The sequence below is a fragment of the Astatotilapia calliptera genome, chromosome 12 (genome assembly GCF_900246225.1).
Source record: "Astatotilapia calliptera chromosome 12, fAstCal1.2, whole genome shotgun sequence".
Taxonomy (NCBI): Eukaryota; Metazoa; Chordata; class Actinopteri; order Cichliformes; family Cichlidae; genus Astatotilapia; species Astatotilapia calliptera.
This window is the reverse complement of record NC_039313.1, coordinates 19,055,503-19,081,606: the sequence shown is the minus strand read 5'-3', so window position 1 is coordinate 19,081,606 and position 26,104 is coordinate 19,055,503. Positions and strand designations below refer to the sequence as shown.

At 40.5% G+C, this 26,104-nt stretch overlaps 1 protein-coding gene across 5 annotated transcripts; it reads left to right on the top strand.

Annotated features, from left to right (window-relative positions):
* Positions 1-176: 176 nt before the first annotated feature.
* LOC113033209 (transforming acidic coiled-coil-containing protein 1) lies at positions 177-25,111 on the top strand. 5 transcript variants are annotated; one of them, XM_026186736.1, is made up of 13 exons: positions 177-282; positions 11,619-11,710; positions 15,911-16,337; positions 18,101-18,155; positions 18,261-18,342; positions 18,896-18,948; positions 20,867-21,001; positions 21,137-21,213; positions 21,362-21,405; positions 21,658-21,818; positions 22,239-22,345; positions 22,438-22,558; positions 23,505-25,111. In XM_026186736.1, the coding sequence occupies exons 1-13, from the start codon at positions 278-280 to the stop codon at positions 23,571-23,573; spliced, it is 1,428 nt and encodes a 475-aa protein (XP_026042521.1). In that variant the 5' UTR covers positions 177-277; the 3' UTR covers positions 23,574-25,111. The 5 variants fall into 5 exon arrangements, with proteins under 5 accessions (XP_026042521.1, XP_026042520.1, XP_026042522.1 ...); XM_026186735.1 differs by lacking the exon at positions 177-282 and adding an exon at positions 1,429-1,786; XM_026186737.1 differs by lacking the exon at positions 177-282 and adding an exon at positions 1,431-1,786 and having other exon boundaries at positions 20,870-21,001.
* Positions 25,112-26,104: the final 993 nt, after the last annotated feature.

Here is a 26,104-nt window from a genome sequence, read left to right as displayed (position 1 = left end):
TTTTTAACGTTTGATTAGAAGCAACACAAAAAAACTTTCTCAGTCAATTCAGATCTGCAAAGTAATAAATCCTTCAAACAAAGACGAGGGGATGTTTTAAAGTAAGTAAGAGCAGCCAAAAAAAAGTAAACCACACACGAAGGACGCAGCTCATAATTCTCAGATGTAACGATCTCATTGTCGTTACTATAGCAAATCACTCGGGCATGCGCAGTTAAGCGATAAACACACTATCAGTCGCAGCGGTTGAGTTGGCCTGCAGATTTTGGCAAAAGCAATGAGGTAAGTCAAAGTCTTGAACTTGTTTTTACGGTTAGTCTTAAAGCTTTTTGTCAGAGGTGTTTGTCTTCGTTTTAATGCTCGTGGGTTTTTTTAATGCATGTTGCAGGTCAAACGATAAAAAACGATAAAACAGTAGCTCCCAAACTGAGAGACCACAAAAGAGTCCATGCTTGTAGTAATAGCTGGTAAATTGTACTTTTATATTTTCAGCGCATTTCCGTAGTTGTCCCTGTTGGGTAAAAATATGTGTCATTCAAAAGCTGGGACCTCCATACTGAGCCTCGTGTGATTCACTTCAGTGGGAGGAAATTATGTGCTATAGCTTTTGGGTGACTCCAATTACTGACCCTGCAACACTCTGAGGTTTTAAACCATTCTTCCTTTAATCATTAGAGACAGACGTGGTCAGACTGACTTGTATCAAGAGCTGTGGTTTCTTTATTTATTAATTAATAGTCTCTGCTGCACTGTGACTCAGCATGAGGATTGGACCAACCCTATAAGCGCTTTCCTTCAAATTAATGGTTAAACAATAGCTTTTTTTATTTTCACAACAGTGTTTAGTCTTTATCAGCCTCGATTAAGCCTCTTGTCATGTTAATCACACTGTATGACCGGATTCTGAAGTAAACTTAGAGGCTGATTAAGGGTTAAGAGGTCAAAATCTAACCAATCAACATGAGAAATGAAAGTGTACAAACAATACTTCCTTACAGTGAAAGGGCATGTTTGTTGTCATGTTAAATCTCTTTTTTGGGGGAGGGGGCTTTGGGTGACAGCAGGTAGCAGGAATGTGATATAACAAGTGGAGCTGTGTTTTATGCCACCAACTCTTTCCCTCCCCCTGGATGTCAGATCTGTTATTCAGCCCACGAACAATAGAAGAGGCTCTCTCTGTCTTAAACAATTCTGTCAAGTCTGCCAGATACCCCCGTGACACACTGGTACACACACTGTATCTGCCTCCTGTCCAACTCTTTATGCTTGATCCTAATTTTCCCCCGTCACACACACATTTAACCTCTCTGTCTTTCTCCAAAGGGCAGTGCTATTGGTCTGGGGTGTGTGTGTGTGTGTGTGTGTGTGTGTGTGTGTGTGTGTGTGTGTGTGTGTGTGTGTGTGTGTGTGTGTGTGTGTGTGTGTTTTGAAGGAGAGAGAGAGAGGGAGATGATGAAGCTTGGGAAGTAGAGCAAGGAGGCGGGACTTGTCACCATTCACGTGTAGTGCTGATGATGCTCCGTAGAGCATCAACAGAGTCTGTGAAAGAGGAAAGAGGAGAGGCCGCTTGGTTAAATAATAACTAGTCAGCCATGAGGAGCAGTGTGTCGCGCTGCTCTGAAGCTGAGCCAGACTGTCGGGAGGAGACACAGAGGTGAAACTCGGAAGTGGAAGAAGACATCTGAGACGTACCTGTACCAAGCACAGACGCTGCTGTTGCCATGGGGGGCTCTCTCAGCCAGCACAGGAAGGGATCTGTCAGCTCTCCTCGCAAGAAGAACAGCATGTAAGGCTAGATTCTTCATTTGTATGTTTGTCTGTGAGCGTGGGGAGATGCTCCAGCTCTTTGGTGTTTTGTCTAACGTGGATGCTTCTGTCAGTGAGGAGGAAGAGAAGTGGGAGATAAGGAATCAAAGTGCAGTTTTGGGGCACTGAGGCAAACAGGACTTTCTGTGCTAGGCAAATTTGCCCATCGTGGGAGTTTGAATACTAGTTAGGTATTCAAATCAGACTAAAGGCAGAAAGCAAGCGAGCTTGACTGAGGAGTGGCGCAGCTGATAACATGAGCTGAAGGTCCAAAGCAGTTCAGTTTTGACAGCTGCTGTAGTTACCACAGTATAAAACACAATGCTGCTGGCAGGTTTTGATTATGCCGCTGTGACCCTAATTCTAACCCTAATCTGCATTGCGTTAATCGTACAAATTGTGCAGTCCATTTCTTTCAGGTACTGCAGATTCCTGTTTCGTTCATGCATCATGTTTGACATCCTTAAAGACCCGTGAGATGTGAAAACCGCAGCTGTCTGGAACACTTATATTGAAAAAAAGGACATTTAAATGTTTGAGCTGAGGCTAGAAAGCACCCAGTCACCGCTCATCCTCTTCTTTTTCTTAATCCTTTGTCACAAAGAGCGAGTCCTTTCACTTCGTCCTACTTAAAAGCTTTTCTAAGCTCCTTGTAGCGAAACAACAGTTTCGCATTGTGTGTTATTTTTGTGGTTCTTGTCAGTGGCTGTTAATATGAGAAGCACTGCCGCCATGTACTGAAACTGATATTATTTTGGAGATGGCAGCAGAACACAGAGAGCAACTGTAAGAAAAAGCTGCAGAGAACTCAAAGGGACAAACACTGAGACAAAGCCGTGTTTAAGAAATGCTCAGCTGGTTTAAAAAAAATCTCACCGCTCAAGCATACTCCAGTCTTCTGTATCCATCTGTGTTTTTGTAAGGTCAGATGGGGGTTGGGGTCCTCTTTGAGAGAACACTGGGAAACCAAACACTGCTGTGGGATAGGAGCTTTCAGCTTAGGATCTAAATTTAGTTGGCTTCATCATCCATTTTATATCCTAACTGGAGCAGTCTTAGATGTACACTGTTTTTTTTTTTTTTTTTTTTCTCTCCAAAACCCCTGAACACGCAGAGAGAGTCTCACTTGGGAAAAAGCTGCCCTGCATTTGGAGCTCATTTCCTTCTCCATGGTACAAATCAATCTAACGTGGAGTGAAATGTCACTGTCTTCATGTATTGTGAATACATGAAGATGTGACAAATCTAAGGATAAGCATTGATTTTAAGCATAAGGCTTCACTGTGGGGTATTACCAGCATAAAGATGAAAATCACGGCTAAATAATTGTGAAGTTAACAGGTAAAAACTTTGATTTGCACCATACATTGGATGTTGAAATGCAGTTAAGAATAAGTATAGCTATATTGGCTTTCTAATGGCAGTTAAAATTGTTTTGATTTGATTTGAAGATATGAATGTAAATACAAACATAAGTTGCAGTGGGGTGTGTCGACTCCCTCCCACACTATGGACATGAACTGTAGTGTGGGAATTGTGTGCTCTTTTGTTCCTGTTGTAGTCCAAAACAGTAGCTCAGCTGGTGCCTGTGCATCAGTCCTCTCTTATTATCTCATCGCCTCATTCTTTCTCTCTTTGTTTTATCATGTCGCTGTCAGTCGGGTTATTTTAGTGCATTGCAGCACTGCAAGGGCTTCGGCTCTGATGATTGTAACTGTGTTCACTCCGAGCTAGTTTTCCACTCTGACGCAAATAATTGAATGTTCTCTATAAAATATTCAGGTACTCTTTCGCGATGTGCTTCCCAAAAGCATACCAAAGAATTTGGAGCACCAGTCTCTCTTTGTGTAAATTTATCTCTGTGTGTCTTTTATAACAGCCCTTCCCAAACTGAAGAATGCCACCGCCCAGACTGAAATCTGAAAATCTTCTGCTGTCCCACCAAAATTTTAATCACAGCTCTGATCAGCACATCAGATTAAGATAAAATAGTTTACTGCTTTGCAATTCTGAACTGCTAAAATTTCATAGACAAAAATGTTTTATTCACAACAGAACATAGAAAAGCTGTTGAATGTTTAAACATAGACATTTTACAGTTTCATGAAAGATATTTGGTCATTGTAAATTTGATGGCAGCAAAAAAAAAGTTGGGACGAGGCAACAAAAGACTGGAAAAGTAACGATAGACAGATTCACAAATCTGCAGGAAAACTGCATTTACAAACCTCACTGCATTGGCTCAGGAACTTTTCTGGAAAACCATTCACTCTGCCATCCACAAATGCAGATTAAAACTTTCATGCCATATTGATTGTCTGTTTTAGTTCAGATGATTAATATGTGAATGGGATCCATAAATGCTGCTCACTTCTCTGGACCAAAGCTCATTTAAAATGGACAGACGCAAAGTGGAAAACTGTTCTGTGGTCAGATGAATCTGGAATTCCTTTGGGAAAACATGGATGCAGCATCCTTTTATAGTAGGTGAGGTGAGCAACCATCCAGGCTTTTTTAGGGAAGGTCTTGCATATTTCAGCAAGAAAATGCTAAACTACATGCCTCATCAATGACAAGAGCATGTCTTCATAGTACAAGATTCCACGTGGTGAACTGACCTGCCTGCAGTCCAGACATTTCACCAACTGAAAACACTCAGAGCATCATGACATGGAAAATACAACAAAGGAGACCCAGGGCTGTTGAGCAGCTAGAATCCGATATTCCAGCGAGAATTAGAGAACATTCCTCTCCCCAGAGTCCAACAGCTGGTCTCTCAGTTCCCAGATGTTTACAGACTGTTGTTAAAAGAGAGATCTGTTACTGCCAAATTCAAAATGACCTCGTATTTTTCTTAACATGGTACATTTGAATTCTGTTTTTATTCACATTTCACACAGAATACCAACTTTTTTGGAAATGGGGTAGTAATTATTAACAACAGCATCAGGTTTCCACCTACCGACAGATGAAAAATTAAAATACCATAAATTCTTTTAGTAAGTTGATGTGGCAACAAGTGCAGCAAGAACAACCTGATTCTAATTCTCTGCTAATTCTAAAAGTCTGTGTAACCTCACTGGAGGGGTGAGGGCTATTATTTCTTCATCTTGGGGTTTGATGATGGTTTTGGAGAGAGAGCTGTTCAAAATCTCCCACGGGTGTTCAACTGGGTTAGTATTTGGTGATTTTGAAGGCCCTTGTGAATAACTGGCACCATTTTCATATAAATCTAATCATGCAGTGACCCCTTGTGTTCTATGGAGAACATATAACATTTTTAAAGAGGACACTCCCATCCCATCAGGAGTGAAATATTTAGGCTGCCAAAGATGACACATGATTTTTTTTTTTTACATTTATTTTTTGTGTCATGTTCACTCCTTTTGCATCCATGTTTTGTATTATTGAATCGCTGACTGAAGCTAGTGTTGGCCTTTGTGTCATTTCGTTTTTCTTACGTGAGGAATAGTTCCAAAAAATGACCACTAGATGGAGCCATATCTTTTAAGAAGCCAACATAGTGTTCCGTTTGGATTAGATAATATTACAACAGACTGTCTTTTGTGAGACATTAAACATGCTCTTATGTAAAAGTTATGGGAAAAGTGACTTATTTCAGGAATTCATGGCAACTGTCTTTAAAAGGGAATCCAGGCTCTGTTATGTTTGTATTCCACCAAGTGGAAGTTGAATCTGTTAAAAAAAATAAAAAAATAAAATGTTACTTTTTAATTTTAGCCATTTGAGGTTGGACGCAGTAGCACTGGTGTGTACGTCACATGACATGTTTGCCGTTTAGCATTTGTGCTGTGTGATTGTTGATCAAAGAAGAACCATTCAAGGATGACATTTTGCGCATTCACTCGAATGCAGCTTCTAATTGAAACACAGCCGGAGCTGAAATCTAACATTAAAAGAATGTAAGCTGCAATTACACTGGACATAAAACATGCTGATGACTGGGGATAGAAACATAAAGTCAGGTTGGGATGACTGTTATAATCAAAGGCTTTGTAACCTTTTGGGGCTGACCAAAGTCATTTCAGCTACAGCTTAACTTTATTTTTTTTCTGGTAAAATGTGTCTTGCGGCCAGGAGAAAGACAAAAAAGCCAAATAATACCATAAAATACACAGAACAGACTAAAAGATGTAAAATAAAAATGTAAGACGTGAATAAGAGACAATAAGTGACAATAGTGTAGTATTCCTTGGGTATAAAGGCAACATTTCCAACAGTTTATCATAGCAATCTGCTCGTCTCGTGAGACACAGGGCCACTTTTTGTGAAAAGGTGAGCTTTTGTCCAGCTGATGAAGAGGGAAACGCAAGAATGTCCAAATTTAAAAAATACTTGATAAATTTCAAAGTGAAATCATAGTATTCATCTAAGGACAAAGAGTATTTACAGGCAGTGTGTAAACTTTTATACTGGCGCTAAAGTGAGCGTCGGGCGGCTAACTTTATATCATCATGCAATGGATTAGGCATAGAAATAAACAGTTTGTGATAGCTGGGATGCCCCACTAATTCCTTCTTAGTCTACACACAAACACACTTATCTCATCCAGTATCACATCACCTCTGCTGCGGCTCACAGACATGTTTATCACGGCCGATTTATTCTTAGCTCGTAACCACACATGCTGCTTTCAGTCAACATTTATTCCGTGATTAACGATGTGCATTCTTGCTACATTAACTGACAGCACACCCATATAATAGACGTGGTCCAGTGTGTAGGAGTGTGCCTTTTTAATGTGCCATAGTCGTTTCTTTTTGTGTGTGTGTGTGTGTGTGTGTGTGTGTGTGTGTGTGTGTGTGTTACTACGAGAGCCGATGACCACTTATAGGAGAACGTGTATGTGTGGGCTTTGCCACTGTTACTTGTGTGTGCTATTTGTGGTTTCAAGGTATTACATAAGAGTTGATTTTTTTCCCCTTGTATTTTCCTCCTGCTTCTGTCTGCGGTCTGTGCCTCTGCCAGGGAGAGAGTGAGGGATATTTCCACTCACAGACGGTGTACTGTTTTACTTACTGTTTTCCTCGTATGGCCAGTTCACATCTCCAGGTGTTGCAGGGTGAAAAGTTTGTGCAGCACATAGTGTATATCACATATGGCTACTTTATTATGATTATTTAATGATCGTGATTATTTGAACTTTGAATAAACTTGTATTTCTCATTCTACACTGGACTAAAATGTTTCCAAACAGCTGGCTTGGTTTTAAGATCTAAAGCCATTGTTGTAACTGAAATTGAATAAATAATCTTGCATGGCCTTTTCACTTCACCTTTGTGTGCTGCTTGAAGGGCTTTGTTAGCTACAGGCAGACCGTCCTCTCTAGGACAGACAGGTTTGTCTTCTCATCTGTCCTGATAAGGGAACAAAGGCGACTAAAAGCAAGCACAAACAAATGTTTGAGATTCTTCTCCCGCCCCAAACGTTCTTTTTCTTTTCTCTTTCATATCCCAGATCTTTTCATTTCTATTATCTCCCTCTTTCTGCCTGTCGCCTTTCTAACACTTCCCCCGTCTCTGTGCGCTTAATTAAATCAGTCTTTTCCGGTTGCCATGGCTCTCATTTGCTCTGTTTTCGCTGTCGACTCATCATAGGCTGAACAGAGCCTCTTTTTATGTGTTCGCCAGTGTGTAAAAAAATATGTGTGAGTGCACTGGTTAATCTTTCCCTCTCTTGCTGCCTGCGTGTATCTGTGGATCTGCTCAGTGTGATAATAGCGCTCCTGTCTTTCCTTCCACGTGTTTTGTGGGAGCAGTAAATGGCAGGACGGGCACCTTCAAATAAAAAGCATAAGCAATAAAATGCTTTCGTTCTCATTCCCAGGTCACTTTTTTCACAGTAGTTGGAGCTTCTTCCTGTTATTAGATTATTCATGGTTCATGTTTTTTTTGTTGTCAGAGAATACATCTCATCTCATCTGGCCTAGATACTGTGTGTGTGTGTGTGTGTGTTTGTGTGTGTGTGTGTGTGTGTGTGTGTGTGTGAGTGAGTGAGAGAGAAAGGGAGAGAGGTATAAATGTGAAAGCCTGGACTTACATAAGCCACCCATGAGCAACCTCAGAGGCATTTGTGTGAGCAACGATGAAGCTTTCAGCGAAATGCTTTATTCTGCCGGTGTCGTGCTGAGCTGCATCGTTACTGCTGAATTTAGGTTTGCTGTATTGATTTGTCCTCAGGCTGGCTTGGATCGTTTAAGTGAATAGTAGCTCTGTTAGTTGATGACATATTACTGGATCAGCAACTTTATTCTCAGCTCAGATTTTACTTGCCTGCATTATTATAAAGGTAAAGAGACTATTGTTAGTCCTCGTTAGAAATATTTAATCTCGAATCCTCTTTTTCATGCGGGCCTCTGTGTTGCCAAGTCAAACTGTTACAGCAAATTACAGCTAAAGTACCTTTCAGTCTCACTAAGCAAATTGACTGAGCAACATCTCAGTCATTTAATTTGTAAGAAACATCCTTCAATCCATAATGATAAAAAGCCAGGACGTCTGTTTTTAAAGCAGCCAAAGTTGTAAAGATTTTATCGCATCTGGAAAGCTCTCAGAGTACATACACCACCCACTTTGTGAGATGTGCCTTGGCCTTGACCTCTTTTTGCCTTCAGAATTGCCTTAATTTTTTGTGGCACAGATTCAACTGGAAATATTTCTCAGAAATGTTGGTCCATGTTGACATGATAGAATCACACAATTGCTGCAGATTTGTCAAATGTACATCCAAGATGTGAGTCTCCCGTTCCACCACATTCCAGATGTGCTCTGTTGGATTGAGTTTTGGTGGCTGCGGAGGCCATTTGTTTACTGTGAACTCAGTGTCATGTTCAAAAGTTGACTTTTATCCTGATAGTCTGTTATCCATGGTCCTGGATACACTGTGGTCATAAAGAGATGGATGTGGTCAGCAACAATACTCAGGTTTGGCTATGAGGTTTAAACGATGCTCATATGCCAAGAAAATATTCCCCACACCGTTACGCCAACATCACCAGCCTGAACCGTTGATACAAGGCAGGATGGATTGATGCTTTCATGATTTCTGATCAGCCAAGTTTTTGCCCATGTGAGCTGAGCCTGTTTCCTGTTCTGAGCTGACAAGAGTAGGACTGCGTGGTCCTCTGCTGTTATAGCCTCTCAGCTTCAAGGTTCGATTCAGAGATGTTCTTCTGCTTATCTTGACTGTTGCCTTTCTATCAGCTCAAAGCAGTCTGGTCATTCTCTGGCTCGTTGAATTAAAAAGGTATTTTTCTTGAGAGAGCTGTGGCTGACTGGATAGTTTTACAACTCTAGAGGTTTTGTGTGACAAGCATAGTAGCTAGCAGTTTGTGAAATGCTCAGAAATGCTTGTGTCATGATGTATAAATGAGTGCTTTAAGGTTTATAGTTGTGGGGGGAGGGGGTGATGTTGAGTAAATGGGCTTTACAGCAGGGTATAATTTCCAGATAGCATTTGCACCAGTCTTTTCAGAATACTTCATATACTTACAGCTTTTAAAATGTATATATGCCCTATTAATTCTTCTCCCTTAGCCTGATCACCTCATCCACTTTCTCTGTAGTAGTCTGTCTGCCCCAGAGAAAACCCTTCTTGCCTCTTTAAACAGGAAGCTTTGGCTCTCCTTTCCCCCCCTCTCCTCGCTTGACCCTGAAAGGATCGGCGCGGGGAAAGGCAAACTCCTGAGGATAAACAAGAGAGTTAGCAAACATGTGGGAGCAGGGCGAGCTGATGTCTGTTAACCAGCTGATCGTCCGCCCAGACAGAGCGGAGAGTGAAAAAAGGAGGGGAGCAGAGGGAGGAGTGAATACTGATGCTCCAGTAATCTGTGCCGTGTGAGTCAGTGCTGTTTAGAGCAGAGCGGCAACAGAAGCAGCTGCAGCAGTGTGAGGCACGTTTCTCTCTCACGAACGTCAACAAAGCAGAAGAGCAGGATGGGAAATCTGAGCGGCTAAGCAAGAGGAGGAAGTGAGACAGCAAACAGACAAGGCAAAAGAAGAGGAAGAGAATCAAAAACACAGATCGTGCACTCGTGTTCGCCGTTCTTTTCTTTTCTTTTCTTGCGGCACTCCAAGATAAACTGCCAGTTTCGTTGACAGCAGTAGTAATCGAAACAGAGGAAGAGGAAGGTCACTATTAATTCTTAGAAGTGTCGTCACACTCGGAACTGAACGTGTCGCAAGGATGTCCTGGTTGTCGCCGGTCCAGTGGGCGAAATGGACGTGGTCAGCAGTGACTGGAGGTTCAGCTGATGATGGGCAGCCCGCAGCGAAGAATAACGGAGAAGACATGTAAGAGTGCATGAAGTGAATAGAGAAACATAGCTGCTGCAGTATAATAAATACACTCTGATAGAGAAGATTTGATGCCACGGACTCTCGCAGGTTGATTGTGAATGTGGGTGTTTGTGTGATGACTTCCCTGAGTCATGCTGACAGGTGGTGGTTGTATACAAAGAGACAGAGCATCACTTACAGCAGACAAACTGCTCAGAGCTGTGATAATCTCTGATGCTTTCCTGTGCTGAGGATTGATGATGCTATCATTTGCTAAAAACAGATTCTTGTTTAAAACACAGGCGCTCAGGTTGCTGTTTCACGAGTGTCTGTTTTATGTGTTTTATGTTTCTTTGAGAAACCAACGGTAGGACTGCCTAGGCCTGTTTTTATGTGTGTTTGGGTGTTTGTGAGGGCTCTGTGGTAGTTGGAGAACAGTTGCTGAAAACTGTGGGCAGGAGAAAAAAACCCCACAGTTTCCAAAGCTTTAGATTTTCTTTCTTGTCCATTTCTAGTCTCCAAGTAACCTTCCAAGATTGCAGCCGTTGGGGCCGTCACTGGGATGTGACTCAGTGTGTGTGTGTGTGTGTACACAGTGAGGGGGTGAGTGGCTATGTGTATTAGGATTAGCTGCTGATGGTGGGGTTGTATGGAGCCCCAGAGTGTCAGTGTGTTTGTGTGAGCTGGTTATCAGAGGTGAAGTGTGGCTGGGACTGTGAGCTTTGTTGCTTGTTGTGCTGTCTTTCATTAGAGTGCAGACATTTTGATGTGCTTTGAAGTGACTGACACACACACACACACACACACACACACACACACACACACACAAACCCTTGCTGTTGATGTCCCTCCTTTTTTTTTTTAAGTCTCTCCACAGTTTGGAAATAAATTGTGGCTGGTTGCCGTGGCAGCTGACACAGCAGACCCAAAGACTGCGTGTGTGTCTGTGTTTGTGTGTTGCGGGACACAGTGTGTCGTTACTAAAGAGCAAAGGATGCAGGTGGCCTTGTAGTGCTTCACTTCCTCTCCTCTCCCTTCCTCTAACTTCCTTTAAAATAAAAGCACTTTATGTTTGGTCACTTTGAACTTTCAGCTCTATTGTGCTTGGGTCACTTAAAAAAACATGAATTCCATACTGAAAACCTGTTCTGTGTTTGTTAGAAGGAACAAGACGATCCAACGTCCCAAAACAGCATTCAAAGTTTTATAAACATAATTTAGTAGCTGTTTGTAGGACATATGTGCAGCTTATGAAGCTTTTAAGTGCCTCTCTGTTCTCACAGACAGCACACCGTTGTCTGAAACGCTTTCTTTAAACCAGACAATGTGATGTTTATTTTTATCCCATCTTCTAAAGATTTTTGCAAATACAATGTTGTATATTGTGTTTTCACACTTTCAGCACATTTTATTTTCAAAAGGCAACATTTGACTTTTAATTCCAGATAATACCATGAATAGTTGAGCTCAGTTGTAGCTCAGGTTCATGAATCTATTCATTCCTCTGTCTCACAGTTCGGACTCCGAGGGGACCTTTGAGACTCCAGAGGCCGAGTCTCCGAGTGTTGTGAAGCTGCTGGGCCAACTGGACAACTCCAACCACTCAGGTGAGATTGCTCAGCTGCTTAGCTAGCCCAGTGTTCGTACACTTGTCATAATCCACCCTACCTGCAGGATGAGCGTGATTGGTGGTACAGAAAAGGCAATGACTCTGTGTCCTCTTATTTAACAGACATGAATTGGTTTCTAGTCATTTCATAAACAAAATAAGCTTTTTGCTTGAGAAAATGAAAACCTGATTAACAAAATTGGTAAACCACATTTATTCTATTAGCTACACATATTCAGTTATTTAATCAGCCAATGACATGGCAGCATTTAGGCACACAGACATGGTTAATATGAGCAAACTGAGATTAAGGAAGGGTAAGAAAGATGATCTAAGTGAGTTAAACAGCATGAAAACATGTATACATTCTGCTGTATGATGTAAGGGTGTGTAACTGTTGACCATGTCCATCCCTTTATGACCACACTGTGCCTGTGTGTCTTCTGATAGACATGCACACAATTAATCTCGCACTGAGAAAATTAAGTTATCACGACAAGGCTCAGGAAGATAAAGTTAATTAAAGATGTGGTATAAATAAATAAATAACCCTATCACCCCGATTTGTATGGACAAATGGTTACCAAATGCAGTAAATTACACAGATTTTTTTAATATATGTACTTACAGTGCAGTGGGAATGATAATGTTTACAGATGGGTTTTTTAGCTGGTATTTATCCTGCGTGGTTATTGTGCAGTCTGAGTGCTGTTGGGATGAAGCACCTACGCCCTGTCCTACACTGTGGCTGCAACAGTCGACTCCTGAATGTCTGCTTACATCAGGATAATGGACCATGCCACATATTTCCAATCATTTGTGATTTTGTTTTAGCTCTGAGAGGGGTGTTAAAAGCACCTCTGCGCATGAAGCCTAATCGGACTGACTGCTGACACTCACAGGTGGGGCTGGGTAACAAGCCGGTTTTTCTTGTGTCACACAATGCTGAAAATTAGTCTTCCATACTTTCTATAACATGTATTTGTATTGGTACGGAAGCACAGATAATCCATAAGCGTTTCAAACAATACCTGGCCTAATTCTCAGGTAGCTGCTAAGATGTCTGATCTAAATCTGCACTGAGAGTCAGTTTAGACAGGCGGACATAAAGAAATATGTCACAGTTATTGTTATTACTTAAGAATAATAGCTTGTTGAAGACTAATACTTTCATAATTATGCCTTCTCTTTTGGGTTGGATTTGTTTTTGATTTCTTTTGTAATTTGGAGAAAAGTGATACTTTTGTTGTAACAGTAGTATTTACGCTAGTGTGCGTTTAAAATGTTCAGACAATGCAAAGTTGCTTTGTGTAACTTCATACTGGGAATATTATGTTGCTCATTATGCAGTTTTAGCGTGCCAGAATCTGGTCTCGGATCGGCGTACTGTGATCTGCTCAAAGTGTGCTTATGAAAGGTAATCAGACATGTAAATGAGCTCACTTCAGTGGGGCACAGACTTGCAAATGACGCGGGCTGAATCCTCTCTTTTTGAACCTGCCAGCAAGGCCTACTGGGGTGCTTCTCACCCCCTCTTCCTCAGCTGTCCTGCTTTCAGACACGCACAGACACAAGTACCAGGCATTACCATGGCGATGGCGTTTCTGTGTGGAAGCAAATGCGATTGTCACAAGTGTTTCTCCATGTCCTTTAATGATGATTAAAAAGTTATTGATTTCGTCTGTGTGTGTGGATATGTTGTGTCCATTTTGCACGGATGTGTTTTGTAACCACAGTATATGTGAAGCTATGCCACACAGTAATAGAGATTACCGTATTTGTTATTGAAAGTAGTTTTTGGGCTGAAACAGTCACGTTAAGTTAAAAAAAATCTGGGTTAGTTTCATGAATAAAAGATCAAATGTGGAGAAACTGATACTCGGGTTCCCTATAATTAGAAGACTTGTGGTTCTGGGAAACTACTGCCTTTTCTTGGGAACATCCACACACCACAATCTAACTAGATGTATTATTTAAACAATAATGAAGATGAAACCTTAGGCAGTTGTGTGTATGCTTGTATTTGTTTCTCTGTTCAGTCTTCTGTTGCTTTCTTTTTCAGTGAGCTGTGAATCTGTAATTCAGCTTGATGTTGTTTTTGTTGCTAAGCCACGTGGTGGTGGTGCATACGTCCTTTGCATGACTGGGTGTGGTTCCTCTACATCTGTTCCTTGTCTCCAAAGGGCGTTTCTGTTGTGTGCCCGAAAGTATCCTGATTTCAGCTGAAGCTTAGTTGAACTTATTCTGTGATTCAGTTAGCCTCACGTTAGCATTCGATCAGAGCAAACTGTGTGAGAAAGAGCTGAAACCACAAAGCCTCGATTCATGTTAGCGTACGGAGAGGTCCCTGTTGCGTTATTAACGGGCGTAGTATTGTAAGTTTAACAGTATGTGGATGGGTGAGGGGGTCTGACTTGTTATAGAGATTCCTGTGTTTCAGCAGCAGTGTGATTCAGCTGCTGCTGTGGTTGTTAGCTAGCTCTTAAAGACATGTATAAGGACACAGGAAATGAAGTGTTCTTTGAGGAAGCCAGCAGCCATTTTAAGTGCTCTAACAGGAGAAGGAAAAGTTTCATGAATCACTACAAGGTTAAATCCTCCAGAGACAGATGCAGTCTTAACATAGACACAGGACGGGGATGTGAGGTTTCGTGGTTTACAATCAGAGAGTCTGGAGGAACTGGAGGAGTGGATTTATAGATAGCAATGCTTTGCACAAGTTATTACATTTAACATGTTGGTTAACACCCCTATTGTATTCTTTCATTAGCAGCAAATTATGATGCAAAATGTTAGTGTCAAAGTTACAGTATATTATGTGCCTTCTAATCCATCCACCTATGGTGGATGCATCAGGGGCAACTCAGGGTTCAGTATCTTGCCCAGTGGAACTGTGACAAGCAGCCATGGGGAGCAGAGTTATTATAGTTTTTGTATTTTCTGAGTAGTTTTTTATTTTAATTTCATTTTGAAATTTTGTTTAATTTAGTTTCAGTTAGTTAGTTTCCACAGTGGATTTTCTTGCGTCAGTTTAGCTTTTATTGTTTGAAAGTGTTTAGTTTAAGTTTAGTCCTTGTTATTACTGAATGGAGTACATATGTCAGAGGCCAAATGCAAGGAAACCAGTACAGTGTCACAGTCTTGTATACATCCAAAGTCTTTACAAACACATCCATTGAAGCCTCATCAGGCAAGTTGTAATGAAATTGTTACTAAACTGAAACTCAGAACGTCTGCTGAGTTTCCAAGCTCACTAAATAGTTTCAGGTAATTTTTTTGTCGAAAATCTAGTTTTTATCTTTATTAGAGTTAACCCTTTTTTGTAGTTTAAGTCAGGTCAAGTCAGCTTTATTTGTATAGCACATTTAAAAGACGTCAAGCGCCGGCCAAAGTGCTGAACAGAGGGACAATGTAATCAAACAAAAGAAAGAATTCAGATAAATGAGGTAAAAAAAAATTGTAATAACCTTGATGGGGAGCTGGGTAGTAAACCTTCCGATGGCCAGCTGTCCCGCTCCACCTCACGATATACTATATGGACAAAAGTATTGGGCCACACCTCTCAACCTTTGAATCCAGGTGTTTTCCGTCTTAGCTCGCCCTTTTCCCTCATTTAATTTCTTTTTTTTTTTCACAGTACAAAGGTTAACTAGTTAACTTATATGACAAACTAGCTAAGTAGTGACATTTAAATAGAGGATTCTTTTTGTTTCTAGATTGTCAGTTCTGTAGTCTGTACGGAGCAGTTCGTTGACTCTTTGTCAGCATGTTAAGTGTTTGAACTATATAATTTTTCCAGCTGCAAATCTCAGATGAGATTGGCTCCCTCTTCACCTGCCTCACCAAAACATAACTGGATCCTTTGCAAGTGATCCTGTACAGAAGCTTGTTTGACACAGATCCTGATTTTATTACAGCTGTTTTCTCTCGATCACTTTCGATACAGCTCTTCAGGATCACAGTCACATTAAAAATATCTTTGCAGCCCTGTGGCACAAGTAGATCGATAAAGGCTGTCAGCAACATATGAGTCTGTTTTTAGGGTTTTGCATCCTAAATGTTGAAACTCTCACTGTAGAGAGTTGAAAACAGCTTCCGTAAACCTACATTAGTGCGCATTTTAGTCTCCACATGTGTTTAAATCAGCATACCCAAATTGTAAATAAACTGACTTCTATTTTTCGTTTTTTTTCCACAGTTTTTCCTGATGTTACAAACCACATTTTGAATACAGTCTCCAGTCAGGATCTTGGTACCGCTCCATCCCAAGAGGTCGATTCTCTGAACAACCTTACCAGCTCCTCGCCTGACAACAGCAGGTTCAGTTTGGATCAGAACCTTAATCTCACCCTCAGTAACAAACCCGAAGTGGTCATTTCCCCATCAAAGACTCTTCCACAGGCTGCCCGGCCTCCAACGCTGTCTGTCGTCTCTCCGCTGAACAAACCCGATCCCTCCGAGGTGGATGACGAGGCTCCGGTGACGTCCGACTCAAGCCCGGATTCAAACTTGACTCTCAGTCATGACATTAGTGTGGATTCGGATTTGCTCAATGGCAACATGGACTCTGACATTTCGCTACCAAGCACAAAACTGACCTGCGAGCCCAAAGGGTCAATTATCACGTGAGTACGTTACAGACTTGTATACGAAGCCCTGTCCTTTCCAGTCATCAGCCATAATCATCCCTGTTCCAGTCGGTGACTGCAGTTACACAAATGCTGAATCTGAGCCAGGGTGACTCACACATTTTCAAGCTGAACAAGTGCTTTTCTCTTTTAGTGGCTGTAGGGAACAGTACTGAATGCTCACTATTGTCCTCAATGAACCTAGGAGATCAAAGTGTTCCCATTTTAATCAGCCGTGGTCGCCTGTTGTGTGTCTTGAAAAAGTCCTGTGAGCTGTTTTTTCTTCTTCTCTTCTTTCTAATGAAGAAGTAATATTCAGCATTATCGTGTTTAATAATGCTTTTTTTTTTTTTTTATTGCAGTAGTGTTGGTTTTATTTTAAGAAGTTTTAGAATTCAGTCAGAAAAGATTTTATTTGAAATGCCTGCTTTTAACCCGTGGATGCTGATGAAAGGCTGGATGTTGAAGTCCTGTCTTCATACCTGGATTAAGTATTTTTAAGAAAAGCTTTGTTTTTGCAAAAAGATTTTTCTCTTCAAAGGTATTAACCTCCTTAACGTTTCTGTAACCCCTCGTCGTACGATGTTAAGATGTCAAGCATCGCCCTCTGGTGGTTTTTAACCAGAACTCCATATTTAACACTAATTCGAGCTTTTAAAAAAGATTCGGCACAGGCATGGTTATTTTTTTTTCCTGTTTTTTAACTAATGGATGGTTAAAAAAGCAACTTAACTGTTGTTTTATTAACATATCCCAAAAATGATCCTGATGTGAAATGGCATTCGGAATTTTATTGATATTTCTTTATGCATAAACTCAATGTGCTTAACACAGAAGATTAAAACAAAGAAACAAATTTTTATCAAATTAAAGTCAAAAACACATTATAGTTAGTTATAGTTAGTTTTGTGAGTTCACAATATCATTTCAGTTATTTTTAGTGTTATTTATTTTATTTAAGAAAAGTGTTTTTGTTTTGTTTTTTTACCAAGATTTTATTTTTTATTTTAGTTTTAGTTATTCAGGGTATCTGAGTGGACGATAACATATGAGGGTAAAAATAGCACCGGCAGGTAGATGTTTAGGACATGTTTGGATGATCGCTTTATCTGCCGTCTAGTTTTTGCCTCAGTTTTCAGTTTACTAAAGAACAATAATCCTGCACTCACCTTGTGTTTACCCTGACTCCTATCCCGTCCTCTCCTGTGTCTTTCCTTCCTTTTCCTTCAAACCCTGTCATGCTGTGTCCCTTTTCTCTGTGTGGCCTCAGGACTGCTGAGCAAGTCCATTTCCTCTGTGTTCTGTTGTAAGTACTTTGTAACTGTAGGTGCAGAAATGTTTGTGTGGTGTAACTACAGCTCTTTTTTTTTTTTTCTTTTTTTTTGTCTTGCATACATTCATTAATTCTCCTTTGATCACAAAGTGAAGGTGGAAGAAATTGTGGAATTCATCTTATTAAGTAGATGAGAGAAATGGTTTAGTGGTAACCCTATACATCCCTCCAATGCTCTGTGCAAATGTTATTTAAATTTGGCAAACAGCTTCTTCATTAATCTGCTTTTTTTTTGCTGTGTGTAATTCAGCACTTTTAGCAGAGCATGCGAGCTCAGCACACACAAAGCAAAGCTATGCGGCCCAGCTGTAAGGCTTCCTCTGTCTCCTAATTTCTCTTCTCATCATCACACTTGTCCACATGTATGCACACACGGACGTGATCTGTTTGTGTTAGTGCTGATGTTGTCGTTTGCCTTCATATTTAGGAACTCCTGCAAAGTAAAGCAGAACCAGCCGATCCAGAACGACTTTAACGGACAGGTAAGCACTAATAGGTTTTCTGCTGTTGAGCAGCTTCAGACTCGTTCATTAGCACTGCAAACTACATGCAATGGCTATGGATGATTGAGTTTGCTGCTGTTGAAGGATGACCATCATGGAGACCACGCCACAGATGAGGAGAAACTGGCGAGCAGCGTTGGGGTCAAACCAGAAAAGGACCAGAACAGTGAGTCAAATGATTAATTTAGGTTTATTTATACTTTTATACTGTATTTACTTTTCTCATGGCCACTTCACCATAATACACACAGTACACAGGGCACACACTATCCCAATATCAGATAACTGTTAATAATTGTCAGCCTGCATCAGCTTTCCACTTGGATCAAACAATCAGCCAGGGTTAATCAATACTGCACATCAACTAGGTCATCTTTGCTGTACCGTCACATACACAGTAATCATTAACTTCACATGTAATTTTGCATCACATTGAACCCTGTTACTTTGTGAGTTATGAGCATGAGAAAGTGAAAGAAAATCATTATGAAAATGTGCTAGGGGGCCTAGAAGCATTGAAATACAGCTCACATTCACAATAATTCAAATATATGTAGTGAGTGAAATACTTACATCATAATTAAAAAAAAAAATAAATGCAATTAGATTTTACGCAACAAAATGTTGTTTAGAAGAATACATTTATATTTTGTGTACTGTAACCTAGTCTGTTACATTATATGGCACTAAATGACCCAGTGACTGCTGTTTCCTTCTAGTCCAAGATTGCCAGGTGACATCCAAACCTGAGGCATCAGACTGCTGCTCTGTGGTGAGATACCGTCACATTTTCCCACCCAGTCATTTCCCTACATCTGCTGCATGTACAATCCATTTAAAGACAGCAAAAGTCTTACTATATAGAGCAATTTCACTGTTAGACCAATGATTTTTGGCTTGAGGCTTTCATGTTGGTCAATGTGCTGTTGGAGCTTTGACCTTTTTAGTCTTTTTCCCTCCTCCATGCATCTCCATGGAAGTAGGTGAAGTTGTGCCAGAAACCTGGTCTATTTATACATCATCAAACTAGAAGCTGTCGTGCATATTCTTTGTTTGTTTGCACCCTCCATGATAATACCATCTAGTGAACACTAGGTGGGGCTAAAGCAATATTTTATGTCTCAGGCAAAGCTTTTAACATTCATGAGTCAAGTCTTTGACTGACAGTCTGTTTCTCATTTGTTCTAGTTTGCGTAGCGTCTGTGTTAAAAATAAAAACGTTATAAGAAAAAATAAAGAATAATGGTAATGAGCACTTAATTGTAAGCTTCCCATGTAACATATATAACTCCAATAATTATGACACTTTATGTGAAATAGTAAATGCCATTTGTGGACTACATTTTGGCTATAAATATGACTTTGGAGAAATACCAACGCACCGATGCCTATCGTACTTCCTTAAATTCACAACTGGACAAATTATTTTGAGATTTGTGGGACTTTGATGTTGCGACCAAATTTTAGCTGGATGAAAAGAGGGCAAAATGCAGCCTTGATGTTCAGACCGAATTTTAGGCAGTTTTCAAGTAGAAATGGTAACATCTCTACTTATATTGTTAAATAGACTGTAATTAACAGGATTTATGGTTATATATAAAATAAAGAAATGACCTGATTTGCAAGTATCTTTATGACTCTGCATTATTGTACCTACATTATAAGGAATCCATTTCTTTTTGGCCACTTAAAACATCTTTGTGGAACTGTTATATTATATCTGTTGCAATTTCTGCTGCCATCTTGGCCAGCTCTGTCTTGAAAAACTTTTTTTTTTTTTTTTACATCAGTGACACTTTTTAGCAGGATAAACAGAGGATATATAAAAGTCACTTTGCCAAAAAAAATGATTGGAACTTCTGCCTTGTGACAGGAATGTTGTTTGTGGCTCTAAATGTAGTCTAGTATAAATGCAGTCTGCAGACAAAACACTCAATTTAAAAACAATGGCTTTGACGTGTCCTGGCATGTTCCAGCACTATGTGTAAAAGTAACAGTGGTACTTTGCTGCTTCATAATAAATTAATTGATACTTCTGCACAGTAAAAATAGAAAGATTGTCTGACTGAATGCTCAGTGTGCAGTTTAGAGCTCAAAACTAGTACAGTACTGATACGATGACTTCACTGTGCTGCAGGAGGTATTTAGTGTCTGCCACTGTGCTCAGGTGACAGATGGATTATAATTATCATTCAGCAGATTAGAATATGACAGCCGTAATCCAGGGAAGGACAAAACAACAGAGGAGAGAGAGACGGAGAGAAGGAGGAGGATTGAGGTCTGTAAGAACGCTGATCGAAAGCCAACGGCTGGTGTGAGGTGAAAGATGAGCAGTTTGAGAGAAAAATAAAAGGGAAAACAAAGAGAAGGAAAGGAGTTGGTGTGTGGAATATCTTCATATAACAGAAAAGTTACACAAAAACAAGAAAACAGCACAGTTTACATGGAATATATGGTGTAAATATAAAACGGCATTGAACGCTAAACCAGTACAGAGAAAAGCTTTGTTAAAGTGTGCAGTTTGTTCAGTTTTATGGGAGTTTTGTTGAATGCTGTTTCCCAAAATAGTGAAAACTGTTTGTGGCCTAGATAACTTTAAATTCTCGACGGTTTAGTGGGTAAACCGCTTATTAGCCCCGTACAAAAGAAAAAGACACAGGAGAGCATGACTGATTTCCTTCTGCTCTCAGCAGTATGAAGACACGTGCAAATTGAAGAACAAGTCGGGGGGAAGTGAGATGCAGAAAACGGGAAGTCAGGTCCTGGATTCCATCTGCATCAGTGAGGCAGAAAAACAGGCTGTTCTCACCCTTATCAGAGAGGAGGTACACTCTTCTATCACACTCATTCATCAGTGTTGCATGTCATCAGTGTACTTATGTATTTATTTTTATTTTTTTACTTTGACAAGGTTTCATTCATGCACGCAGTTCATGCTCACAGGAAACGTCTTCTTTCAGATCATCACTAAGGAGGCTGAAGTCAGTGACTGGAAGAAAAAGTATGAAGACTGCAGGAAAGAAGTGGATGAGATGAGGTTAGAAATATGAGAAGCCACTACCATGAGAGTGGTCGCGTAAGGTTTTGATAAACTACGATAGGTTAACTTATCTCACCTCTATCACCTTTAAAAGCAGAATGAATGAATATGTAGCCCTTAGAAACCATTCTGTGTCTTATTACAGAAAGATTGTTGCAGAATATGAGAAGACAATTGCTCAGATGATTGGTGAGTGGAAATACTGAGAGATATATTTGAACAATTTTTTTTTTCCATCAAATCAAAATTTTCCATTAAATCAAACATTCCAAAGAATTTGTGTTATCTCTTATCGAGCCTGCAGTTATGATTTCTTATGTCGCATCAGTGAAAAACCAAATTCCTTCCTGCTTGTGAATAAAAATGCAATATTTCAAGCAGTTGAGTCTGAGAAAAAGTTGTGTACCACGCCTTAACAATAGCTGCTTCTTCTTCTGTCAGAGGACGAGCAGCGCAACACTGTGAGTGCCCAGAAGGCTTTGCACACAGTGACGATGGAGAAAGACGCTGCCCTGGCAGACCTGAACTCAGTGGAGCGCTCGCTTTCTGACGTCTTTCGCCGTTACGAAAATATGAAGAGCACCCTGGAGGGCTTTAAGAAAGTAAGGGGTATATGCCTGTCAAGTCCAAGTGCTTTGATGATGAGCTGATAGTAGCACAAATTGGAGGATTGTAAGAGGATTTAGGTCAGAATAAGGTTGGATGGTATCCTGTGATTAAGGGCAGTGGTCTTAAGAGCAACAACACAGGTTTAGATCAATATTTCATGGTTCCCATCTTCGTCAGATGCCACATAAAAACTAATTGTATGCTGAAATCTTTACCTCAGTTTGGTCCAGGACTTAAATAGACTCCTCACTTTATGTGGTTCTATTGGAAAGACTTCTAGGTGTAAATGTGTTAAATCACAGTGTAGGGCATTACTCTAGTTAAAGACTCGAGTTAAAGGAAGAATTAGAATAACAAAAGCATTCACTGTAAAGATGACTTCTAAGGTGCACTGTGTTTGTTTCCTCGTGGAGAATGAAGAGGTGTTGAAGAAGTGTGCACAAGAGTATCTGGCCAGAGTCAAGCAGGAGGAGCAGAGATACCAAACACTAAAGCTGCATGCAGAGGAGAAACTGGACAAGTATGTAGAGAGCAAATATAAAACTACAATAAGAAACGAAACACTCAACAGATTCAGTTTCTGTTAATTATCTCATTTCATGCATCTCTTAGAGCTAATGAGGAGATCGCTCAGGTGCGTGCAAAGGCGAGCGCAGAAAACATGGCGATGACCGCCAGCCTGAGGAAGGAACAGATGAAGAACGAGTCTCTGGAACAAGCCCTGCAGCAGAAGGTGAATTGCATCATGGATACAAAATCTGCTCTGAGCCCCATTTTGTGTGTAGTAGTGATGGACGGGCTGACAGAGGAAGTCAGGCAGAAGGCTCTTTGGACTATTATGTTTAGAGAAGACATTGTCATTTATAGCGAGAGTAGGGAGCAAGTGCAAGAGAGTCTGGAGAGGTGGAGGTATGCGCTTGAGATAAGAGCAAGCAAGACAAGTGTGAAGCTGCAAGGAGCAGAGATGGCGAAGGTGGATGAGGTTAACCTGGGGTCAGCGATCCAAACAATAGACAATGCATTTCAATTCACTTTTATATACAACGCCAAATCACAACAACAGTCGCCTCGAGGTGCTTTATATTGTAGGGTACACCCTACAATAATACATGACCCCACAATAATACAGTAATAAGACAGTGAAGAAGAGAGTGCAGGCAGGGTGGACATGCAGAAGGGTGGTGTGACAGAGGTCCATAGTAGGGATGAGGTGAGAAGGATGCAGATGATCCGCTGTGGCGACCCCCAAAGGGAAAAGCCAAAAAAGTAGTTGAATACAATAAATAGTCTGGACTTGGACTGGATCATTTCCAAATAAGCGTACTTAAAGAAACAATCCGATTAATATTTACATATGATTTGCACTTGTATTTGTTAAACTAAAGGGATCATGCAGCTGGCTTGCGCTGCCACACAGCTGAGGTGCACACCATGAAAGTTTAGTTACAGCTTGTCACACTTGAACGATCACGAGCCACTTCCTTCTACAGTGAAGTTCGCTAAATAGAAATTTGTTCCTACATGAAACTGCTTACAAGAAAACTTTTGTTGTGTTTTTTCTTCTTCTGGGTATCTAGGTCATGATTTCTGTCAAATGACAGCGCTGCTGAGTTTTTAAAAAAGCATTTTTGGTGGTTAGACGGTATTTACTTACTTTCCTCTATTCTGTTTTTTTACAGAATCAAGAGATCGAAGAACTGACAAAAATCTGTGACGAGCTGATTGCCAAAATGGGAAAAACAGACTGAGGATTTCTTTATGGGAATCAACCATGATTGTCCGTTCCTCTGGCCCCGTGCATGCATTCATCCCTGAAGCAGTTCTTATACCCTGTGCCTGCCCTGCATCTCAGAGCCTGCTTATGTACAGACGTCTAAAGTAACTTCTTGTATACTACTATTGCACTACATGTGACAGGAACCAAGAACGCTCTATACATGTTAATTACGTGTGATTATCTTAGTTTGTTTTGACTTCGTGCCCATTTTGAGGCCATCTGGGGGCCTTGTGCTTTTGTCGATCATTCCAGCGAACAACAGCTCACTTGTGACTCAACTTAATTTTCCCAGCAGCTTAACCGCTAAATTCCCAGCAACTCCTCATGTAGGGTGACATCAGATTTAATCTAGGTCGAGATTTGTTTTAAAGTTACATTTCAGCTCAGTTTTGTAGAAGGAATATTTTCTATAAAAGAAGCAGTCTATAAAGTGTATTTTTCTACGACGCAAACGTGGGTTTTATGCTCACCGAGGAAGGCTCAGGGGTATTTCGTCAGGGTTGAATGAGGTCAAGGTTAAAGTCAAGCTGCACAAAACGGGAAGAAAGGGGTTTAGGATCATTTGAGGAAGTACAGCAGCCCACAGAGGCTTTTGTTTGTTTGTTCAGTTATGATTATAAGGGCAAGATGCACATAATTAATATCATTTGTTTAAACTGGTTCAGACGGCGGCACGTTTGGGATGCTCGACAATTCAAAAAGCCACAGAATATTAATCAGTCACTTTATATGTAAAAAAATAAATAAATTAACCTGACAATCACATAAAAATTCACGGCTTCATCCTGTGTGCATAAACACAAATTTGACTAACTGGTGTTAATGATCGCGAACAGCTGGAAAGGAGAAAAAGAGTCACTCTGTATGTCAGCTAAAGGCTATTATATTATTTTAAGTGCTGCTGTTCTGTGCGTCAACAGTTTTTGTTTAACTTTCAGTATGTCACCGATTGCTCACTAAATCACATTTATCTCTCAGACTTTGACACCTTTGTATTTTTTTCCATTGCTTATGTGCGATGATGAACATGTGAGCCTTATTGCTTGTGTTTACAGCAGTACACTACTAATGCAAGAGAAAAATATCAATTTATTGCATGTTTACTTTCACATCTCTGCATTTTTCAGAATGCACACAGTTTTTTCTTAGCACACCAATAAAAACTAGATCGGCACAGCGCCGCAACAACAGTAAAATTAGAGCTGGTTCCTATATTATACAGAAAAAAGTTTTCTCTTTTAGAAAAACAAAAGAAATGTGTGAAAAGATCAAAGCTCATTCAGGTTTTATCATAAACTAAAAATATAGGCCTTTCATTTTGGTGTTGGTACTTTTTGGTCAGTCACTACTGTAACTTTCTTAATGTCGGATAACTTAATTGGCTTTGTAACTTTAGCCCCTGTAATTATTTAAATATATATTTGTGAATTAGAAATGACGATCTCACTCCTGTGTGGAAGCGACTTGAGCGTTTGTACATCCTTCCTGAATAAACCTAAATAGAATTTGTTCTGCTATGTTTGATTTTTGTTTTCCTGTCTGAGTTCTCTGTATGTGTCAGTGTGCATGTGATGGCCGCAGCTTTGGACTCGCTGCTGATTACGATGCATACCGCTTACATTTTGCACATGCATTACATTTTATATGCACACTGTAAAAAGCTTTAGTAGTTAGAAAAACAAACAAATTACCTCATAATTCTGTTAATAACACCAAACTAACCGTGTATCTCTCCCTGGGAAAGCTTGCTTTAAGTCAATTACAGCAGTGTGCTGGCTGTGCATCATAGATGGAGATTACAGCGATAAGACTTTAATGCCCTCAGACACCTTCCCCTCCAGCTCCACCTCAACCTCCCGTGTCTCCTCCATCAGACGCTCATCTTGGCTCATCCACTCTTTCTCTGGACTCTTGAAAAGACACAGTGACCCATCGCCCTGCTGCCATGAAGACTGCTCTGGCTGTGCTGCTGCTCATCTCTCTGGCCTGCCACAGTAAGTTTTTAGGAGAAGGGATCAACTTTGCTGATTACATACTAATTGGAGACTTTGTGGTGGAGAGAATCCATTTTTGGGGGAGAATTAGTCACTATATTTCAAATTAAGCCTGTCTGTTGGACATACTTAAATACCTTTGAGTGTGTGCAGATGTTCCCCAGTCTCAAATTGTAGGAGGCGACAGAAGCTGGATACTCTGCTCAGTGTGTGTGTGTGTGTGGGTGAATGGACTAATAAGAAGGTGGTTGCATACCTGCATGCTTGCAGCCACTTTTTGAATATGCATGCTTAGTCTCAAGCCAGGCACTCTCTCCTGTTCTGTCTGTGAAGGCCATGCTCTCAAATGTCACACATGCGTGGCGTCCAATGAGGAAGACTGCAACCGTCAGGGCTCCACCACCTGTCCTCAGTACGCTGATGCCTGCTCCACCATCACAGGGCCCAGTGAGTAAACACTCACACACATACATGTATAAACACACACAGAAAAACAAGCAGAACCAGT

Coding starts and splice junctions, on each gene's coding strand:
- LOC113033209 (XM_026186733.1), top strand. CDS start 10,012: ATGTCCTGGTTGTCGCCGGTCCAGTGGGCGAAATGGACGTGGTCAGCA. Junction 18,156..18,260: donor AGAACGACTTTAACGGACAG/GTAAGCACTAAT, acceptor CTGCTGTTGAAG/GATGACCATCATGGAGACCA. Junction 21,214..21,361: donor AAAGAAGTGGATGAGATGAG/GTTAGAAATATG, acceptor GTCTTATTACAG/AAAGATTGTTGCAGAATATG.